This window comes from Anomalospiza imberbis, chromosome 1 (genome assembly GCF_031753505.1).
Source record: "Anomalospiza imberbis isolate Cuckoo-Finch-1a 21T00152 chromosome 1, ASM3175350v1, whole genome shotgun sequence".
NCBI classification, from domain to species: Eukaryota; Metazoa; Chordata; class Aves; order Passeriformes; family Viduidae; genus Anomalospiza; species Anomalospiza imberbis.
Genome location: NC_089681.1, coordinates 129436216 through 129451541, shown reverse-complemented (window position 1 = coordinate 129451541; position 15326 = coordinate 129436216). Strand labels below are relative to the sequence as shown.

General features: G+C 45.0%; 2 protein-coding genes across 3 annotated transcripts in view; both read left to right on the top strand.

Annotated features, from left to right (window-relative positions):
* CDK14 (cyclin dependent kinase 14) overlaps positions 1-15326 on the top strand; it is a 384029-nt gene that overhangs the window by 341349 nt on the left and 27354 nt on the right. The window contains exon 15 of one of the 2 annotated variants that reach the window (XM_068211387.1): positions 2914-4027. The exons of the other annotated variant lie outside the window; for it this stretch is intronic. The gene's annotated coding sequence lies outside the window, so the exon portion shown is untranslated. Of the gene's footprint in view, positions 1-2913; positions 4028-15326 lie in introns of those variants that run through there. 2 annotated transcript variants of the gene reach the window in all.
* Positions 6328-8791, top strand: FZD1 (frizzled class receptor 1). Its single transcript, XM_068211366.1, has one exon. It carries the CDS (start codon positions 6630-6632, stop codon positions 8385-8387), a length of 1758 nt encoding a protein of 585 aa, XP_068067467.1. The 5' UTR covers positions 6328-6629; the 3' UTR covers positions 8388-8791.

The window sequence follows — 15326 nt, the reverse complement described above, 5'->3', positions numbered from 1 at the left end:
CTTTTCAGTCTTGCTGGTCTTCTGCCTCTGTTTACACTGGTTAAATATTTAAATCTATCTTTACAAAGAAAAGCAAAAACCCAAAAATTTCTTGTAAAGGGGAAGTCAGAATTATCCTTTAACTTGTGCCAAGCTTCATTCCACCGAAAAAGGCAGATGCAGGCTGAGAATTACTCCTGCTCTGATCTCATCCTGCTCACTCTCTAAATAGCATTCATGGAAAATACACACACAGCTAAAAGACATAGAAAAACAAATTTCCTCCACTCTATCTCCCCACATCACACACACACACCTTTTCAATTTGTGTATCTTGAAAGAGTAATGCAGCAAATATGATCTGAATTTCATTTACATCAGTGGAAATGGAGAGTCATTTCTTTAAAAGGAATATACTTGAAGCACAGCATGAGCAGCGTGAGGCCAGAAGTAAGAGCTCATCACATAATTTCTCCTTGCATCACAGCCTTATGAAGCTCTACTCCTTTCCCTTGTATCTGTGAAATCAGCAGGTCTACTCCTGGGAGTAAGGATTGCCATCTTAGGCCCTTAAATCAGCCTCTCTGTGTTTGAAGAACAAGAGAGAGTCTGTGTTTTCAGGCACTGTATGTAACTGTAGAAGAACTTGCTCAAGAAAGGGAAATAAAAAGAGAGCAAAAATGTTCGCATTCTATGAACAAAATGAGCTGTGATCTGCAATTGCCCTTTTAAGAGTTGTGACTTTTTCTTGTTCTCCGGAAAACTTCTGGCAGCAGCAGCCGGGCTGCAGCCCCTGCGCCTCTCACCCCAGTGCAGAACATGTCAAGGAAGGCAGGCAACATACGGCTTTAATTTACAAGGGATCATCTACATTTCTTCTGAACAGAAAAGAAAACCAAATCAAATCTCCACATACTCCATCTATCTTGAATAAACAGCATTAAGGAAAAAATGCTGTGGGTATTGGGAGGAAGAGATTCTTTGTAGTCTGCTTTGACTGTGCATACCGCTTCTCCTCATGCTTCTTTAAAACATAAAACACTTGTAATGGGGACCTGACTTACACCAATGCTGGCCAAAAATTGCTCTTTATTCCTAGCCCATGCTACCTGGTAGAACATTCATGTTACAATAGGTATCACTCAGCAGGAATAAATTCTATTTCTCTTTTTCCCACAACCCCCAAATACAAACAAAAGTACAATTTTTAACCTAAACTGACAATTGCAAACTAATATAGCCAATTAATAAAAGGCATATAGAGAGGCAAGTGGGATGAATTTGAGGGTAAGCTGACCTGGGCCACCCAATGGTCAGAGAATTACTTGTTATCTTGTCAAATGCTTGTTAATAACAACTGCCTCTGCACTGAGGTGACTTGCTGAGCACTTGGCTGTACAGCCTTGAGACCCTTTGCTGCAGAAAGTATTCTGGCTGTTGACTGAACCATCCCTAAAGTTTGTGTTCAGCTCCTACTGATTTTCTTTGCCAATCACTGCATGTGTTTGTTATTTTTGTCAGCACAGGCATACTTCCAAGAGTCTTCTAGATGTTCCAAGAAATGTTGAAGGCAGGCTTTTAAATTTTAAGGATTTTGTTCTTCTGGCAAGACTAGGTCTGTGAGGTGCTATGCCCATGGTCCTGAGGCAGATGGCTATGTCATTGGCATGTTGCAAACTGAGAAGTATCTTGCCATGCAACTGTTAAAGCTGCTTGGGAGACTTGCCCAGGTACCTTCTCTCCAGAATTTTGGTTTGTAGACCTCCATGTCAACTTCAAGGGTCAAACATCTTACTTTGAGAAGCATCTATTATCTGGACTAAGGATTTTATCATCCAAAATATATGGTAGTTTTAATGTGGCAATGTAAGGGTGTGCCTTATTTCATCTTACAGTTTGGGATGTATGATGCTGTAATCATCTCTCCTTCATTTCACTGCATGTAGAATCTTTCTACTGATTCTCCTTCATTTTACTGCTTTTACAATCCTTGTACTGATTTTTCAGTAAGCGTCCCTGTCTGCATCGTGAGGACTTGATGTGATGTGTACTGCCAGTACTCAGAGCTGAAATGAGACCCACCTGAGATGTGAAACTCCCAAGAAGCTTCATTAATTTACTAGACACATTGTTGCCCATCACAGATTACATATTTTAACCCTTCTGTCTACCCAAATCCCAAAAATCCTATCTTTCCATACAGAACTAATTGCTATGCACACAAAAAATATTAACTATTCTTATCAGCCAAGATTCATGCTCAATATGAGACAAAAATTAACTTTTAACTTATCCCACTGAATTATGATGATATTACTTTTAACCCTTTATTTGACATCTAAATAATGAAACCTTGAATCAACTAAAAACTTAATTATTTAAGCATAAATTTTGCTTTAATTTGGTGGACAAACATAATTTACGTTATCATCTTGGTTTACATTTTATTCATTTGGGTGCTCACTAGCCTTCCTACATACACATTTGTGCTTATATTTGGATTCTCTGTATGTAACATAGGTGTGTGAGATAAAGCTGAATAATTTACTCTAGGGAAACAAGTTTTCCTTAAGTGCTGTGGAATGGAAGAATTCACTCTATCCTATTTCTGCCAGTCATACAGGGAAAACAAGAAAATCCTGTGATGACTTTTTGCTTTGTTTCTTTACAAAATTAAAGATTTTCATAACTACTTTTTTTTTTCAGACAATCCCCCATCTCCCATAACAAGTAAAGCAAGCACAAACCAGCACTCTACGGATAGTATTGGTACATAAAGAATGTAAGAGGCCAAATCTCATACTCTGCCTACCTACCAAAGTCCTAAGTTCCCCTAATGGCTACTATACGTAGTAACATCTGCATATTGTTTTGAAGTAAAAGTTGAAATTCCTTTTAATTATTATTTAATGCCCAAATTTTTGTTTCTTTTAGAATGGAAGATTTTCTTTCCGTGGCAAGGAAGAGTGCTTGTGCTTTAAGAAATACACTGTGAAATTTGTAAGAATATGATAACTGTCATGTTGACCCAAGCAAAGGTGGCATCCAGTCCAGTCTCCTCTCTCCAACTGTCACCTGTGATAGACACATAGGAATCATTAAAAGTACAAGGGAGACACACAGGAGTAATTTCCTGTGGATATGATGTGCAGTACTGGCTTGCATGAAGAAGTAGTATATTTTGTTAGACCAAGACATATATGTGGAAAAGTAAGACAGACATTTGGTCACACTTTTCTGTGGGTTAGAATTACCTTTCAGTTAAGAGCAATTGCTTACCATTTCCTAAGATACTTATTACTTAAGCTAGATCGGAAAGAAGAAGATGGTAGCTTTAGAATAGACAAGATATTGATGATATTAATGATGGGAAAAAAATAGCATTTATTAGCTAAGCAAGAAGAAGAGACAATTACCTTACAGTCTGTTGATTTGGAGAGGGGTAAGTGGGAGGGGGCAGTGTTGTAAGTTGAAGTAGAAGGAAATTATAATGTACTATGAGACCAGCACCTCTACTGAGTCCAATGTTTTGGACAGAATTAGGAAACTTAGTTCCCATGTGCACGACTGTGAGACAAATTCTGTAGTTTCCTTAAGGATCAAGTCTGAAAGGAGTGGGAAAATATCTGTTTTGTGAGAAAGACTCCCTCACAAACAGCACAGTGGTTTGTTTGGTCTATGGAGATGGCCTCCTGGAGTTCATGCTGGAGCTGAGTGGTCATTTTCAGCAGTAAAACTACAAGGAATGCAGGTGTGCACTGGATGAAGTACAGCTCTGGAATATCAAATGTAAGACCAGGGTACACTGGTGATTTGATGGCAGGGGCTGTTCATTGCTGTAGTAGTGGATGGGCATCAAAACCACATTGCATTTCTTTCTCAGGCACAGTTTAAACTGATCTGGTGTTTTGGGCCACAAAGGATTATACTTTAATGATGAGTTTTGTGGTTTGGAGTGTTTGAAATGTAGGACAAGTGCTTCTGGGAAGATTCTTTCCACACAGGATTTTCTTCTGTTATGTGAAAAATCACTAAACAGTTAAAATGAGCAAGTCCTGGAAACTTTTCTGAACTTACCAGCTCTCAGCCCTTGTTCTTCTCCCCACAATACCACTTCCATCCCATTTCCACTTTTTCTTTCTGAGATGATCTTACTGCTGCATCTGAACTAGAAGTAGTTTTTCTCAAGCTGCATTTAGCTTTTAGCTAATTACTGCATTTAGACAGTTACTGCTTCAGAACCAAAAAAGAAAAAATTAGCTTGTTAATCCAAAAAATGTGTCCAATTTTCCTTCTGTACCAGTTGGTCTGAAAAAATCTGTTATGTACATGTACAAATCTTATTTGTACACACTGATCTTTCTCCTAGAACAATCTTCTAGGTTGAGATGGTGTTTGAGAAATGTTTCCTTAATATTTCAAATGCAGACTCCAGTAGGTAGAATTTCAATCAACTGATGATGCACTTGGGCATCTTAATTTCCTCTCCTGGATTGTGTGATATGTCCCCAGGTCTAAAGAGGACAGGCAAAAAGCCAAGGAAGCTTCTCAAGACTAGTCAGAAATTCACACTCATTGTCTATGAGAAAAAGCATGGATAAGACTTATTCTGATCTAAAGATCCAGTGTTCAGTCTTTTTAGGATGAACAGAGAAACAATACTGCTATTTAGGGCTGAATATAAATAGGTTTTGTGCTAGAAAGAAGTTAATAATTTTAATTAGTGATGCAAATTTGAAGAAAAAATCTGTAGTTTCAAACTAGAAATACAATATTTAAGGAATCAAACTGTTCAGCGGAAGATGGAAAAAGGTATTTGTGCATATCATTTTTGAACTATTGTCCTCTGAGAAGAGAGTTCTTGACAGAACTCAATGAACCTCAGTAAACGAGGACATCAGCAATCGACATTTTCAAGGATGTGCAATTTCTACACATGATCCTGCTCCTGCAGTCGTTACACAGCATAGATTTTGCTATTAATTAGTTGGAATGTGGGACAGTACTGCTGGGAGAAAGAAAGTGGCCTAAATAGCATGGTCCAAATTTTATCTGTAGCTATCCAAGAAATACGGATGTCTTTTATTAACCCTTGCCACCTCTGACAGCTAGAAATAAATGCTGGAGCTGTCTTACTACTAATGGATTTTTGGAACTCAATTAACATGTAAGGTGGAAAGGGTGGGAGCATGCTGCAGAGAAGGAAGACAGCTGGTGGGAGAAGTTCCATGCCTGGTTCAGCTCCAAATGGTAGAATTTACATTCGGACAAATATGAGAACATTTGCACACAACGACAGAGAACCTTAATTACTGAATGTCTGGAGAACAGGGCAGAGTACTTCTCTCCAGGAGCACACTTTATTATTCTTATTCAGTTCCAATGAGTACAGTAAATCCCCTATTCAGCCTTCATCGTTTTTCTGGACTATGCATTTCGGGAGAGCCAACAGGACCTCCATTCTGTTTGTGCAATGGAGCTTCAGGCATGCAAAAATGGCCACTGCTGGCGATCACTGTATGGCCATTCACCCCCTCCCCAGAATATAGCAAGAATTAAAAAAAAAAAAACCCTGACGGGAGGTATTGCAAGTCACACAGCATTCGACTTGAGTCACACTGGAATAGCTGCCCACTAAGCAGAGGGAGGAAGGGAAATGGGAAAGCTCTCTTGGGATTATTTTCGTATGTCGGGCTGCTGCTGTGGACACGATGGGAGGAAGGCGCAGATAACACCCTGGCAATAGCTCGGTAGCGAGTTACTTAGTGTCTCTGGGGAGAGGCGAGTTTTAGCCGCTCCAACATCATCACGGTGTATATCGCGGTCTGTGCCTTCACGCTGCTGCGGCTCCTGCCCGCACCTCCAGTGACCGCAGTGTGTCTCCCACATTTCGGACCTGCAGAACCACCCCCGCTGCGCACTGCCCCCCGCAGCAGAGTGCCGCGGATCCCTCCTCCAGTCCTGCCCTTTGCTATGTGCCAAACATCGATTCCCCCGCTCGGGATTAGCCCGGCTGCTCGCACGGCGGGGGGCACCGAGGGTGACGGGCTCCGGCCCAGTCCGGGTGCCGCTTCCAACAATCGTCATCACCGGGGAATCCAAAAACAGCCCCGGGACAGCCGGGACCGGCGCGCTGCCGACCGACAAGGCACAGCCCCGTCCCCCCGATCATCCCCCCGCCGCGGGGCCCCCTCCCCAGCGCCGCCCCCGCCGCCTTTGTGCGCGGCGCGGGGCAGCCCCGCGCCCGCCTGCGCCCGCCCCCGGGTGAGGCGTTGGGAGACGGTCCCTTACGCAGGAAAGTTCGGCGTCGGTTTCAAGGCTCCTCCCTCCGGTGAAGCAGACTGCGGGGCGCCTGGAAACCGGTCGGAGGGAGCGCGGCGCGGCGAGGCGAGGGGCGCGGGCTCGAGGGGCCGGCACAAATGGTCAGGCGGCGGCGGCGGAGGCGGCGGCGGCGGCGGTAGTCGGAGGCGCGGAGGACGCTGCCGCCGGTGCGGGCAGAGCTGCGCGCTGCGCTCCGCGGCCGCGTGAGTGGCGGCCGGGGCTGCCCCGTCCCTGCCCGCCGCTCCCTTCATGAGTCGCAAGTTCGGGCCGGGAGGAGCAGCGGCGGCGGGGCGGCGGGAGCCCGGCAGGGCAGGCGGCACGGACTGAGCATGGCCGAGCGGCGCGGGCCGGCGGTGAGCGGCGGCGGGGAAGTTGGCAGCGGCCGGTGCCCGCGGCTGCCGCTGCTGCTGGTGCTGCTGTGGGCGGCGGCGCTCCCGGCCGGGGGACAGCTGCCGGCGTCGCAGTACAACGGCGAGCGGGGCATCTCCATCCCTGACCACGGCTACTGCCAGCCCATCTCCATCCCTCTCTGCACTGACATCGCCTACAACCAGACCATCATGCCCAACCTGCTGGGCCACACCAACCAGGAGGACGCGGGGCTGGAGGTGCACCAGTTCTACCCGCTGGTGAAGGTGCAGTGCTCGGCCGAGCTCAAGTTCTTCCTGTGCTCCATGTACGCGCCGGTGTGCACCGTGCTGGAGCAGGCCCTGCCGCCCTGCCGCTCCCTCTGCGAGCGGGCCCGCCAGGGCTGCGAGGCCCTCATGAACAAGTTCGGCTTCCAGTGGCCCGACACGCTGCGCTGCGAAAAGTTCCCGGTGCACGGGGCTGGCGAGCTGTGCGTGGGGCAGAACGCCTCCGAGCGCGGCACCCCCACGCCCGCCCTGCGCCCCGAGAGCTGGACCAGCAACCCGCACCGCGGGGGCGCCGGCGGCGGCCCCGGGGGCCCGGGGCTCGGCGAGCCCCGCGGGCGCTTCACCTGCCCGCGGGCGCTGAAGGTGCCCTCCTACCTGAACTACCGCTTCCTGGGAGAAAAGGACTGCGGGGCGCCCTGCGAGCCCGGCCGTCTCTATGGGCTCATGTACTTCGGGCCCGAGGAGCTGCGCTTCTCCCGCACCTGGATCGGCATCTGGTCCGTGCTCTGCTGTGCCTCCACCCTCTTCACCGTCCTCACCTATTTGGTGGACATGAAGCGATTCAGCTACCCCGAGCGGCCCATCATCTTCCTCTCAGGCTGCTACACGGCGGTGGCCGTGGCCTACATCGCCGGCTTCCTCCTGGAGGAGAGGGTGGTCTGCAACGAGCGCTTTGCCGAGGACGGTTCCCGCACCGTGGCGCAGGGCACGAAGCGGGAGGGCTGCACCATCCTCTTCATGATGCTTTACTTCTTTGGCATGGCCAGCTCCATCTGGTGGGTCATCCTCTCCCTAACCTGGTTCCTTGCTGCTGGCATGAAGTGGGGCCATGAGGCCATTGAGGCCAACTCCCAGTACTTTCATCTGGCTGCCTGGGCCGTTCCGGCCATCAAGACCATCACCATCCTTGCCCTGGGACAAGTGGATGGTGATGTCCTCAGCGGCGTCTGCTTTGTGGGCATCAACAACGTGGATGCCCTGAGGGGCTTCGTGCTGGCCCCCTTGTTCGTCTACCTGTTCATCGGCACCTCTTTCCTGCTGGCTGGCTTTGTGTCCCTCTTCAGGATCCGGACCATCATGAAGCATGACGGCACCAAGACAGAAAAGCTGGAGAAGCTCATGGTGAGGATAGGCATCTTCAGTGTCCTCTACACGGTGCCGGCCACCATCGTCATTGCCTGCTATTTTTACGAGCAAGCTTTTAGGGAACAGTGGGAGAGGAGCTGGGTCACGCAGAGCTGTAAGAGTTATGCCATTCCCTGCCCCAACAACCACAGCGGCCACCACCCACCCATGAGCCCTGACTTCACTGTCTTCATGATCAAGTATCTCATGACCTTAATCGTGGGCATCACTTCGGGCTTCTGGATCTGGTCTGGGAAAACCCTGAACTCCTGGAGGAAGTTTTACACCAGGCTCACCAACAGCAAGCAGGGCGAGACCACTGTCTGAGACTGCTGCTTGCCAGTCTAGGGAGATGCAGGCAGGCAGAGGACTGAGGCTCTGCCTCGGGAAGGAGCTCCTTATCCAGCCTAGGCAAACTTTTGGGGACTGCGAGTGGCTTCCTCAGGTGGCAGGGAGCAGAGGACGAGCCGGGGGGGAACCCCAGTGCCTGGGATCTCCGGGCTCTGCCCTCCCCGTGCTGCTCGGGCTGTCTCCTGTAGGAGCTGAACGCACTGTCAGGTTGGGGGAGAGGGATGTAAATAGCCTCTGTAAGATTTTGTAAGTATATTTGTATTTAAATTACAAAAAAACTCACTTTTTTTAATTATTTAGGACACTTCTAACCCGTTTGCGGATTTTACTTCCTCGCTTATCCCGCCCGCTTTTTTTTTTTTCTTTTTTTTTTCTTTTTTTTTTATTTAAAGGAAAAAAAGGCGCTGGATTTTTATTTCGTAAGGCAGGATGGGAAAAGCTGCCGGTAAGAGAATTGAAAACAAACCCCCTTCTTCTCCCCCACACAGGTTTTGTAATGGCTTTGCTTGGAATTTCAGCTGCATGAGCAGGAGGGCCCGGAGCGGGGCTGCGGCCGGGAGCGCCTCCTGACCCGGTCTGGGTCCCGGTCCCGGCTGTGGCCCGGCCGCGGCAGCGTGGAGGTGGGGATGGGAGGAGCGCCGCTTCCCGCTGCGGTCCCGGACCCGGTCCCGGCCCCAGCCCCGGCGCCGGCCCCGTCTGGGGAGCACCGACCCCGCCCGGTCCCGTACGGGGAGGACGGAGAACTGCCCGAGCATGGCGCAGGGACGGCGCTGCGCCGAGCCCCGGCCCCGCTGACCCCCGCCGGGCCTTTCTAGGGGTACAAACAGCCCGCCGTGCTCCGCTCTGTGCACGGAGAGCCCCTCGCGGTGCCCGGGGCTGGGGCGGCCGCCGCCCGCCCGCGGCCGGGGTTGCCGGGTCTGGCCGTGCCGCGCATAGCTCAGGAGCAATTGGCCCGGTTCGGTCTACGTGCTGGGGTTCACACCGCCTGCACCTGTAGCACCTCCGATGGCCCAGGAGGTGGATGGCGACAGAGATACACCGAAATTCCCTCCTGCTGGCTTTTTTTCTAAGCCCACTTTCTAGTCCGGGGGCGCCCCGCGGGTGCTCCTACCGCCGCCTGCCCCGGTCCCTCCCCGCCGGGCTGCTGCCGGCTGGGGTCAGCAGGATCAGGAAATACGGGCTCAGTGAAAAGAGCTTCATCGGAATAAAACGCAGCATTCAGTTTGGGGCTTTTGTTTGTTTCCTCCCTGCCCCCTAGTTATATTCATACACCAGCTCTTCATATGGGAAACATTGGAGCCATTGCCATTCCACTGAATTTTAATTCATTGAAATTTAAATCATTACACATTATGAGGGTGTGATGATTTTTGCCAGTAATAAAAACAATGGAAAGGAAAACAGTAAAGCAGAATGCTTGAGCACTCTGGTGAGATGTGAGACCTGAAAGCCTCTGCTGTCTTTTTTTCCCCTCTCTTTTCGGTACAGAAATAACATTGCATACTGCAAGGATAAAATACCATGTGTGCAGTATATCTGCTACCTTGTATTCTCCTGGGTGTGTGGGATTGTGCTTCTAATACATTTAAAAAGTTAAAGACAAAATTGTAACTTTCAACAGATGCATTTGAATATGTAGATCTCTGTATGAAAAACAGCAGAATGCTTCTCCTGATTGTATTGTTTTAAACTTTTTTTAATATTACAAATGCCTGTATTTAGGTTCATAAACATTATCTATGGCTACCATACCCTGAAATGCAAAATTATTTTAATTTGGTATGCATTTATTTCTGTTCATTATCACAAGATCATCTATATTTATAGAGGAATAGAAATTTATATATATTAAATACCATATTTTTAATTTCTCTGAAATAAATTGAGGTTTTGTACAAAAGTAGCTTGTCCCTTTACATATTCCTCTAACTCATACTATGTGAAAGCAATGTATATACTACAAGATGTGTGGGATTCCTTTTTTCTTATGTTGAGTTCACAGTAACAAGCTGGAATTCAGTGTAGGAATTCATTGTGCATTTTGGTTTTTATCTCTGGGCCGGTCTAGATTAATCCTTCAAAAGAAGTAATGTAAACTGTTCAAGATCTGTGACAGGGTATGGTCAGTGGTGTGAAATTCAAGAAGAGATCTGCTATATGGCAGGAGAAGAAAGAAGCTCACCAGTTCTTTTTTGGTGGTTTGGTGGGGGTTTGTGGGGTTTTATTCTTTTATTTTTTGATTGCAGAAAAGGGTTTTCTCAACTTAGCCTTCCTTCTCATTTTCCTTTTTATTAAAAGTTAAAAAAACCCCCTCAGAGCTTAAAATGACACTCAAATTATGTTGCAATATTGTCAGAATGTTTTAGTGAGTAAAGTAGTTTTATTTCCTGAATTTTGACTGTTTGGTTAATCCAGAGTTAAATGTTCATGGAAGCATTTCAGCTTTATGGAAAGTACACACATTCTTTAATCTTTCAAGGCAATACCCTTTTTTCTTTTTTTTTCTGTAATTCATTGTTTGAAGTGCCATTCAGTAAGTTTGGGTTTATTAGGAAAGACTGGTTAATTCTCAAACTTGATTTTTGATTTCTAGTGTTATAAGCTAGTAAAGCATTTCATTCTGTAGATCTGGAGGCAGCTATAAATGATTTTTCCCTTGTTTACTTTATTCAAATTATGATGCATAAACAGCCATAGAGAAGTAAGGGAAGCTTAAACAGAATTTCTCTAAGGTGAGACAAGGGGGCAGAGTTTTCTCATTATTTTAAAATTTGTTCTACACAAACATAGTTCCTGCTTTCTCAGATATTTGGACATTTTTCTCAATTTTTTTTCCTCAAAAAAATTTTTCCCCTCTTTTTTTTTTTTTGGGAAGGTGGGGGGGGGATATTTTAGCATTTAAAATTGTGCTGGTCAGCACTCTGCTAATGACCTTAAGTACAAGCCATTCACTTTCATTGCAATGGAATTCTTTTTGGTCAGTGTATAATTACAGTTCAGCCCTTTTGGCTAATCTGTTTTCTTGCAACAATGTATGTGATCTGTTTATGGGTGGAAGAACACATTTAGTTATAACTGAGATGTTGAATTTATGGTAAAGATGGTAAAGACCAATTTTTAAACATACTTCTCAGAAATGAATAATGGATTTTTTTCTACAAGAAGTAAAATGTCAGTATTTATAGTTCATGATTTACAGCAGATATGGATCCACTTCAGTTCTCTGGATTTTTTTTCAGAACTAAAGCTCTACGTTCAATCTTGGTTATTTTAATAAACATACTAGGGAGTGCAATATGTTCATAAATCTGTTGAAAGAGCACCCCCTGCTTTTTTGTTTGCTATTTGGTTTGCTATAAAAATTTTGTTGCAATTTCTGTGACCCTTCACAGGGCAGTAATTTGCAAAGGTCACAGTCATCACTCAATGCTGTGGTGCTGTCTATGTGGCTCATCCACCCTTTTATATTTGATTTCTCAACGCATAATAGTATTTCAGATGCTTTATGAAGAAGATACAAAGATGGGGGCATCAGTAATGGTTTACTATTAAAAAGAAATCTGTCCATTGCTCCAGGGGGTTTAGATGGGGATTTTTACAAAATAGTCTGGGTGATTGATGTGCCATGGTTACCAGAGAAAGTATCAACATACAGTAAGTAGAAAGTATCAGTATACGAAGAAGCAGTTTTTCCTACTTGTCCCTGACAAGGTTAATATAAGAACAAACCTGGTATAAGTAAATTTTTTGGACTGAAGTTCTTGCTTAGGCATTCCATACTCAGCAGCTTTGCTTTCTCTCACGGGATGTATTTATACCCTGAAATGAAGGGACACTCAAAATCACCATTCTCCTGCAGAGGGGCTGTAGCCTGAAGAGCTGGGCATGTTGATTTACTGTTCATCCTTCAGTAACAGTAATGCTCTTTAATGTAGTGGCAAATTTGTGGTATTGGAAAGAAATTATATGCTGTCTCCATAACAAATCCTAATGGGAAGGAATAGGATTTCTGGTTTGTTCATATAGTAATGCCCAAAATTTCTGGTATATGCACATATTTGTGTGTATTTGTGTTGTGTTTGGTTTTGGTTTTTTTTCAGTAGAGGAAAAAGACAAGACAAATCTAGTGGTGCTCAAATCAGCCCTCTGGATGATGCGCACCCTTCTGCTGCCATCCCTTTGTACTTTTTAAAAAAAACTTATTCAAAGGGATGATAACTAAGTATGAGAAGAGACTGCTGTTTATTTACACTATGAGTATTTTTCAAAATAGGTTATGGGCTAGTATCTCATCAGTCTTTTGCCAATCCCAGTCATGAGAGACAACTTCCAGATTGACACTGTAGTCCTTTTGAAAAGGTATGCACCCTGAAACTGACCAGAGAAAGTAATCCTGAGTTTGGCACGACACACTTTAAAATTATTGAGTGTACTCTTGCAAGAAATTTGCATTTGTGTGACATAATCTTCCACTCCAGTGCTGCATGGCCTCAAAAGAGCTTCAGCTAGCAAAACTCAAGACAGATGAAGAAGTGCTAAGTCAAGCGTTTAAACGCTTACCTATAAAAATAAGGAAACTGAGGCACACCTCTGTTTTTATCATGAATTAACCCCCTAGTGCTCAGGCACTGGAATTGCATTTTTTTGATAGATGTTTCCAATGACAGCACTACATGACTGGCAATACTGTGCAAAATCTGAGTATCAGCCTCACCCTCCCTTTTAATTCTAGATTTTATTGGGTGCTGTTTGCATTGCTGGACCCAGAACATCATTGTTCTGGATGTTGGGCAAACTTGGAGTCAATGGATCTGAATCCAATATGGATTCTGAATTCAAATGTTGATTCAAAAATGCAAGTCAGTAATGTGCTTAGACCCATTAGAAGAGCAAGTTGCTCTCACATCCATAGCTGTGAGAGTTTTTCATATGTGTAAATCTCTTGCCTCTGTCATTCAGTTGAGCTGTAACGCTTAGGCAATGATTCACACTCATTTGGAGAAAGAGAACTTAGTTCTTATTGCCTTGGACTGACCCCTTTGTTGTTTCTGTGTTTACAGCATAAAAGAGAAATGCTTTGTTCTGAAGCTCCTGATCAATTTTGAAATAGTAGTACTTTAATAATAGTAGTAATTTAAAAATGGGTTAGCAGGTTTAGGAAGCAAGACATGTCTTACAGCTGAGGCCTTGGTTTCCACAGTTTAATTTTTAGAAGTCTACAAGCATTTTAAGATGTGAAATAGCTTCTTAAGGACAAACTAAGCATGCCAGGATTAGGTCCTGGACACATTGCAAGCATTATGAGCCCCATATTCATTTGTGAATGGTGTTAAACACCATCACTACCCAGCAATGGTGTTAAAGCAGACTAGATAAGCCCTGTAAGAAAAAAAGGAAGGCATAATTGCATTTACATGCCAACTTAAATTCATTCTGCACCTTTTGTCATTTAAGGTCACTAAATGGAGAAACAAAAGTAATTTCTGTCATATGGGAGAGATTTAAGTGAATTAGCAAAATAGACCTTAATAATATGTAATTAAAAGTGCAACATCTTCCAGCTAAAAGCAATACCACTTTGATAGTTCAGTTGTAGACAATGCTTTAAAATTACTTCAAAATATGCTGAATTTGTAGGCCATGACAACTGTGTTTCATATCCCAACCCATGTTTATTCTAAGCTTCCACTGCAACCACATCAGAGAGTCTTCCAGGCATGAGGTCTTGCCCTTGTTTGCATTCAAATCAGCAGCATTAAGTTGCTTATCTTGAGGCTGAGTAAATAAACTCTAGTTTTCCACTCAGACAATGCTTAATGAAGACCCAGACCCACATTCAGCTAATCTCTTATGAAGTGAGGCCCCCACAAGCCTTCTCTTCTCACTGTATCCTAAGGCTTTGTTCCAGTGTGTGAAACGTATTTGGCATGATTGAGCTTCACTAAGGTGAAAACTTCACTATAACCATTAAATTGATGCAAACATGGTGCATTGGGAGGCTGCTGTCAGCCACCATGTAAAGTATTTTTGATGGGTTGTCTTAGAAATAACTTCAGAAGTGCTGAAGAAATAGACTTTTATTTGAAATTATCTGTCATTTGGATGGTTGCATTATTAGTGGTCTGCAGCATTTAATAAGGTGTTATTCTAGGCTAACATAGAATGTTACCCTATGTCAAAATTGCAGCACATTTGGTGGAATTTGTCCTCCTTATGGCATCACTAGCATCCTTTTGGGTGAAAGAGAAGGTTTTGTTTTTTTTTTTGTCTAGTTCTAGTATATCTTGGCTAATATTAATTACTTCCTGCAGCATAAATTTAGAAATACTTATGGGGTAGTTTAATGACAAAGACCACAAGAAAAATGAAAATGCCCTGTATCCCTCAGGTGAGATGTCTTGATGCTGTTTTGTTGCATAATTGTATAACTGTTTTACATCCTGTGACTCAGTGCTAGTCTCACTGGCTGTGTTTACCTGAGACCGAAAGTATGGCTCAATGATGCTCGTCATGTTGTCTTGTTCAGGTTAAGTGCTATTGCTTTGTTACTGGTAACTTTGTGCTCCACTACCACTACAGAACACTACAGAAGGGCAGGACTGCCAGCCACGGGACTGTGCAGTCCATTTGAGCAACACAAGAACATGCCAGCCCCCACCTGGCACCTTGCCCACCTCTGGTTCCATGCCTGTATCTCCACGGGGCTCTGGTCTGTCACTCTCACTCAGAGGTAGTGTTGGCTTTTTCCTGCAAACTCCATGGATATCCTCCTGGCAGCAGCACTGCCAAGGCTGTGCTGAATTGGCTCATTTTCCTGGCTGCCCAAGCCATGTGCTGTCTCTTTTGTTTTTAAACCCCACCTACCTAGGGTGGAGGCTATCCTGGCAGCTCTTAATCCCTGCATTTGATGGAGGA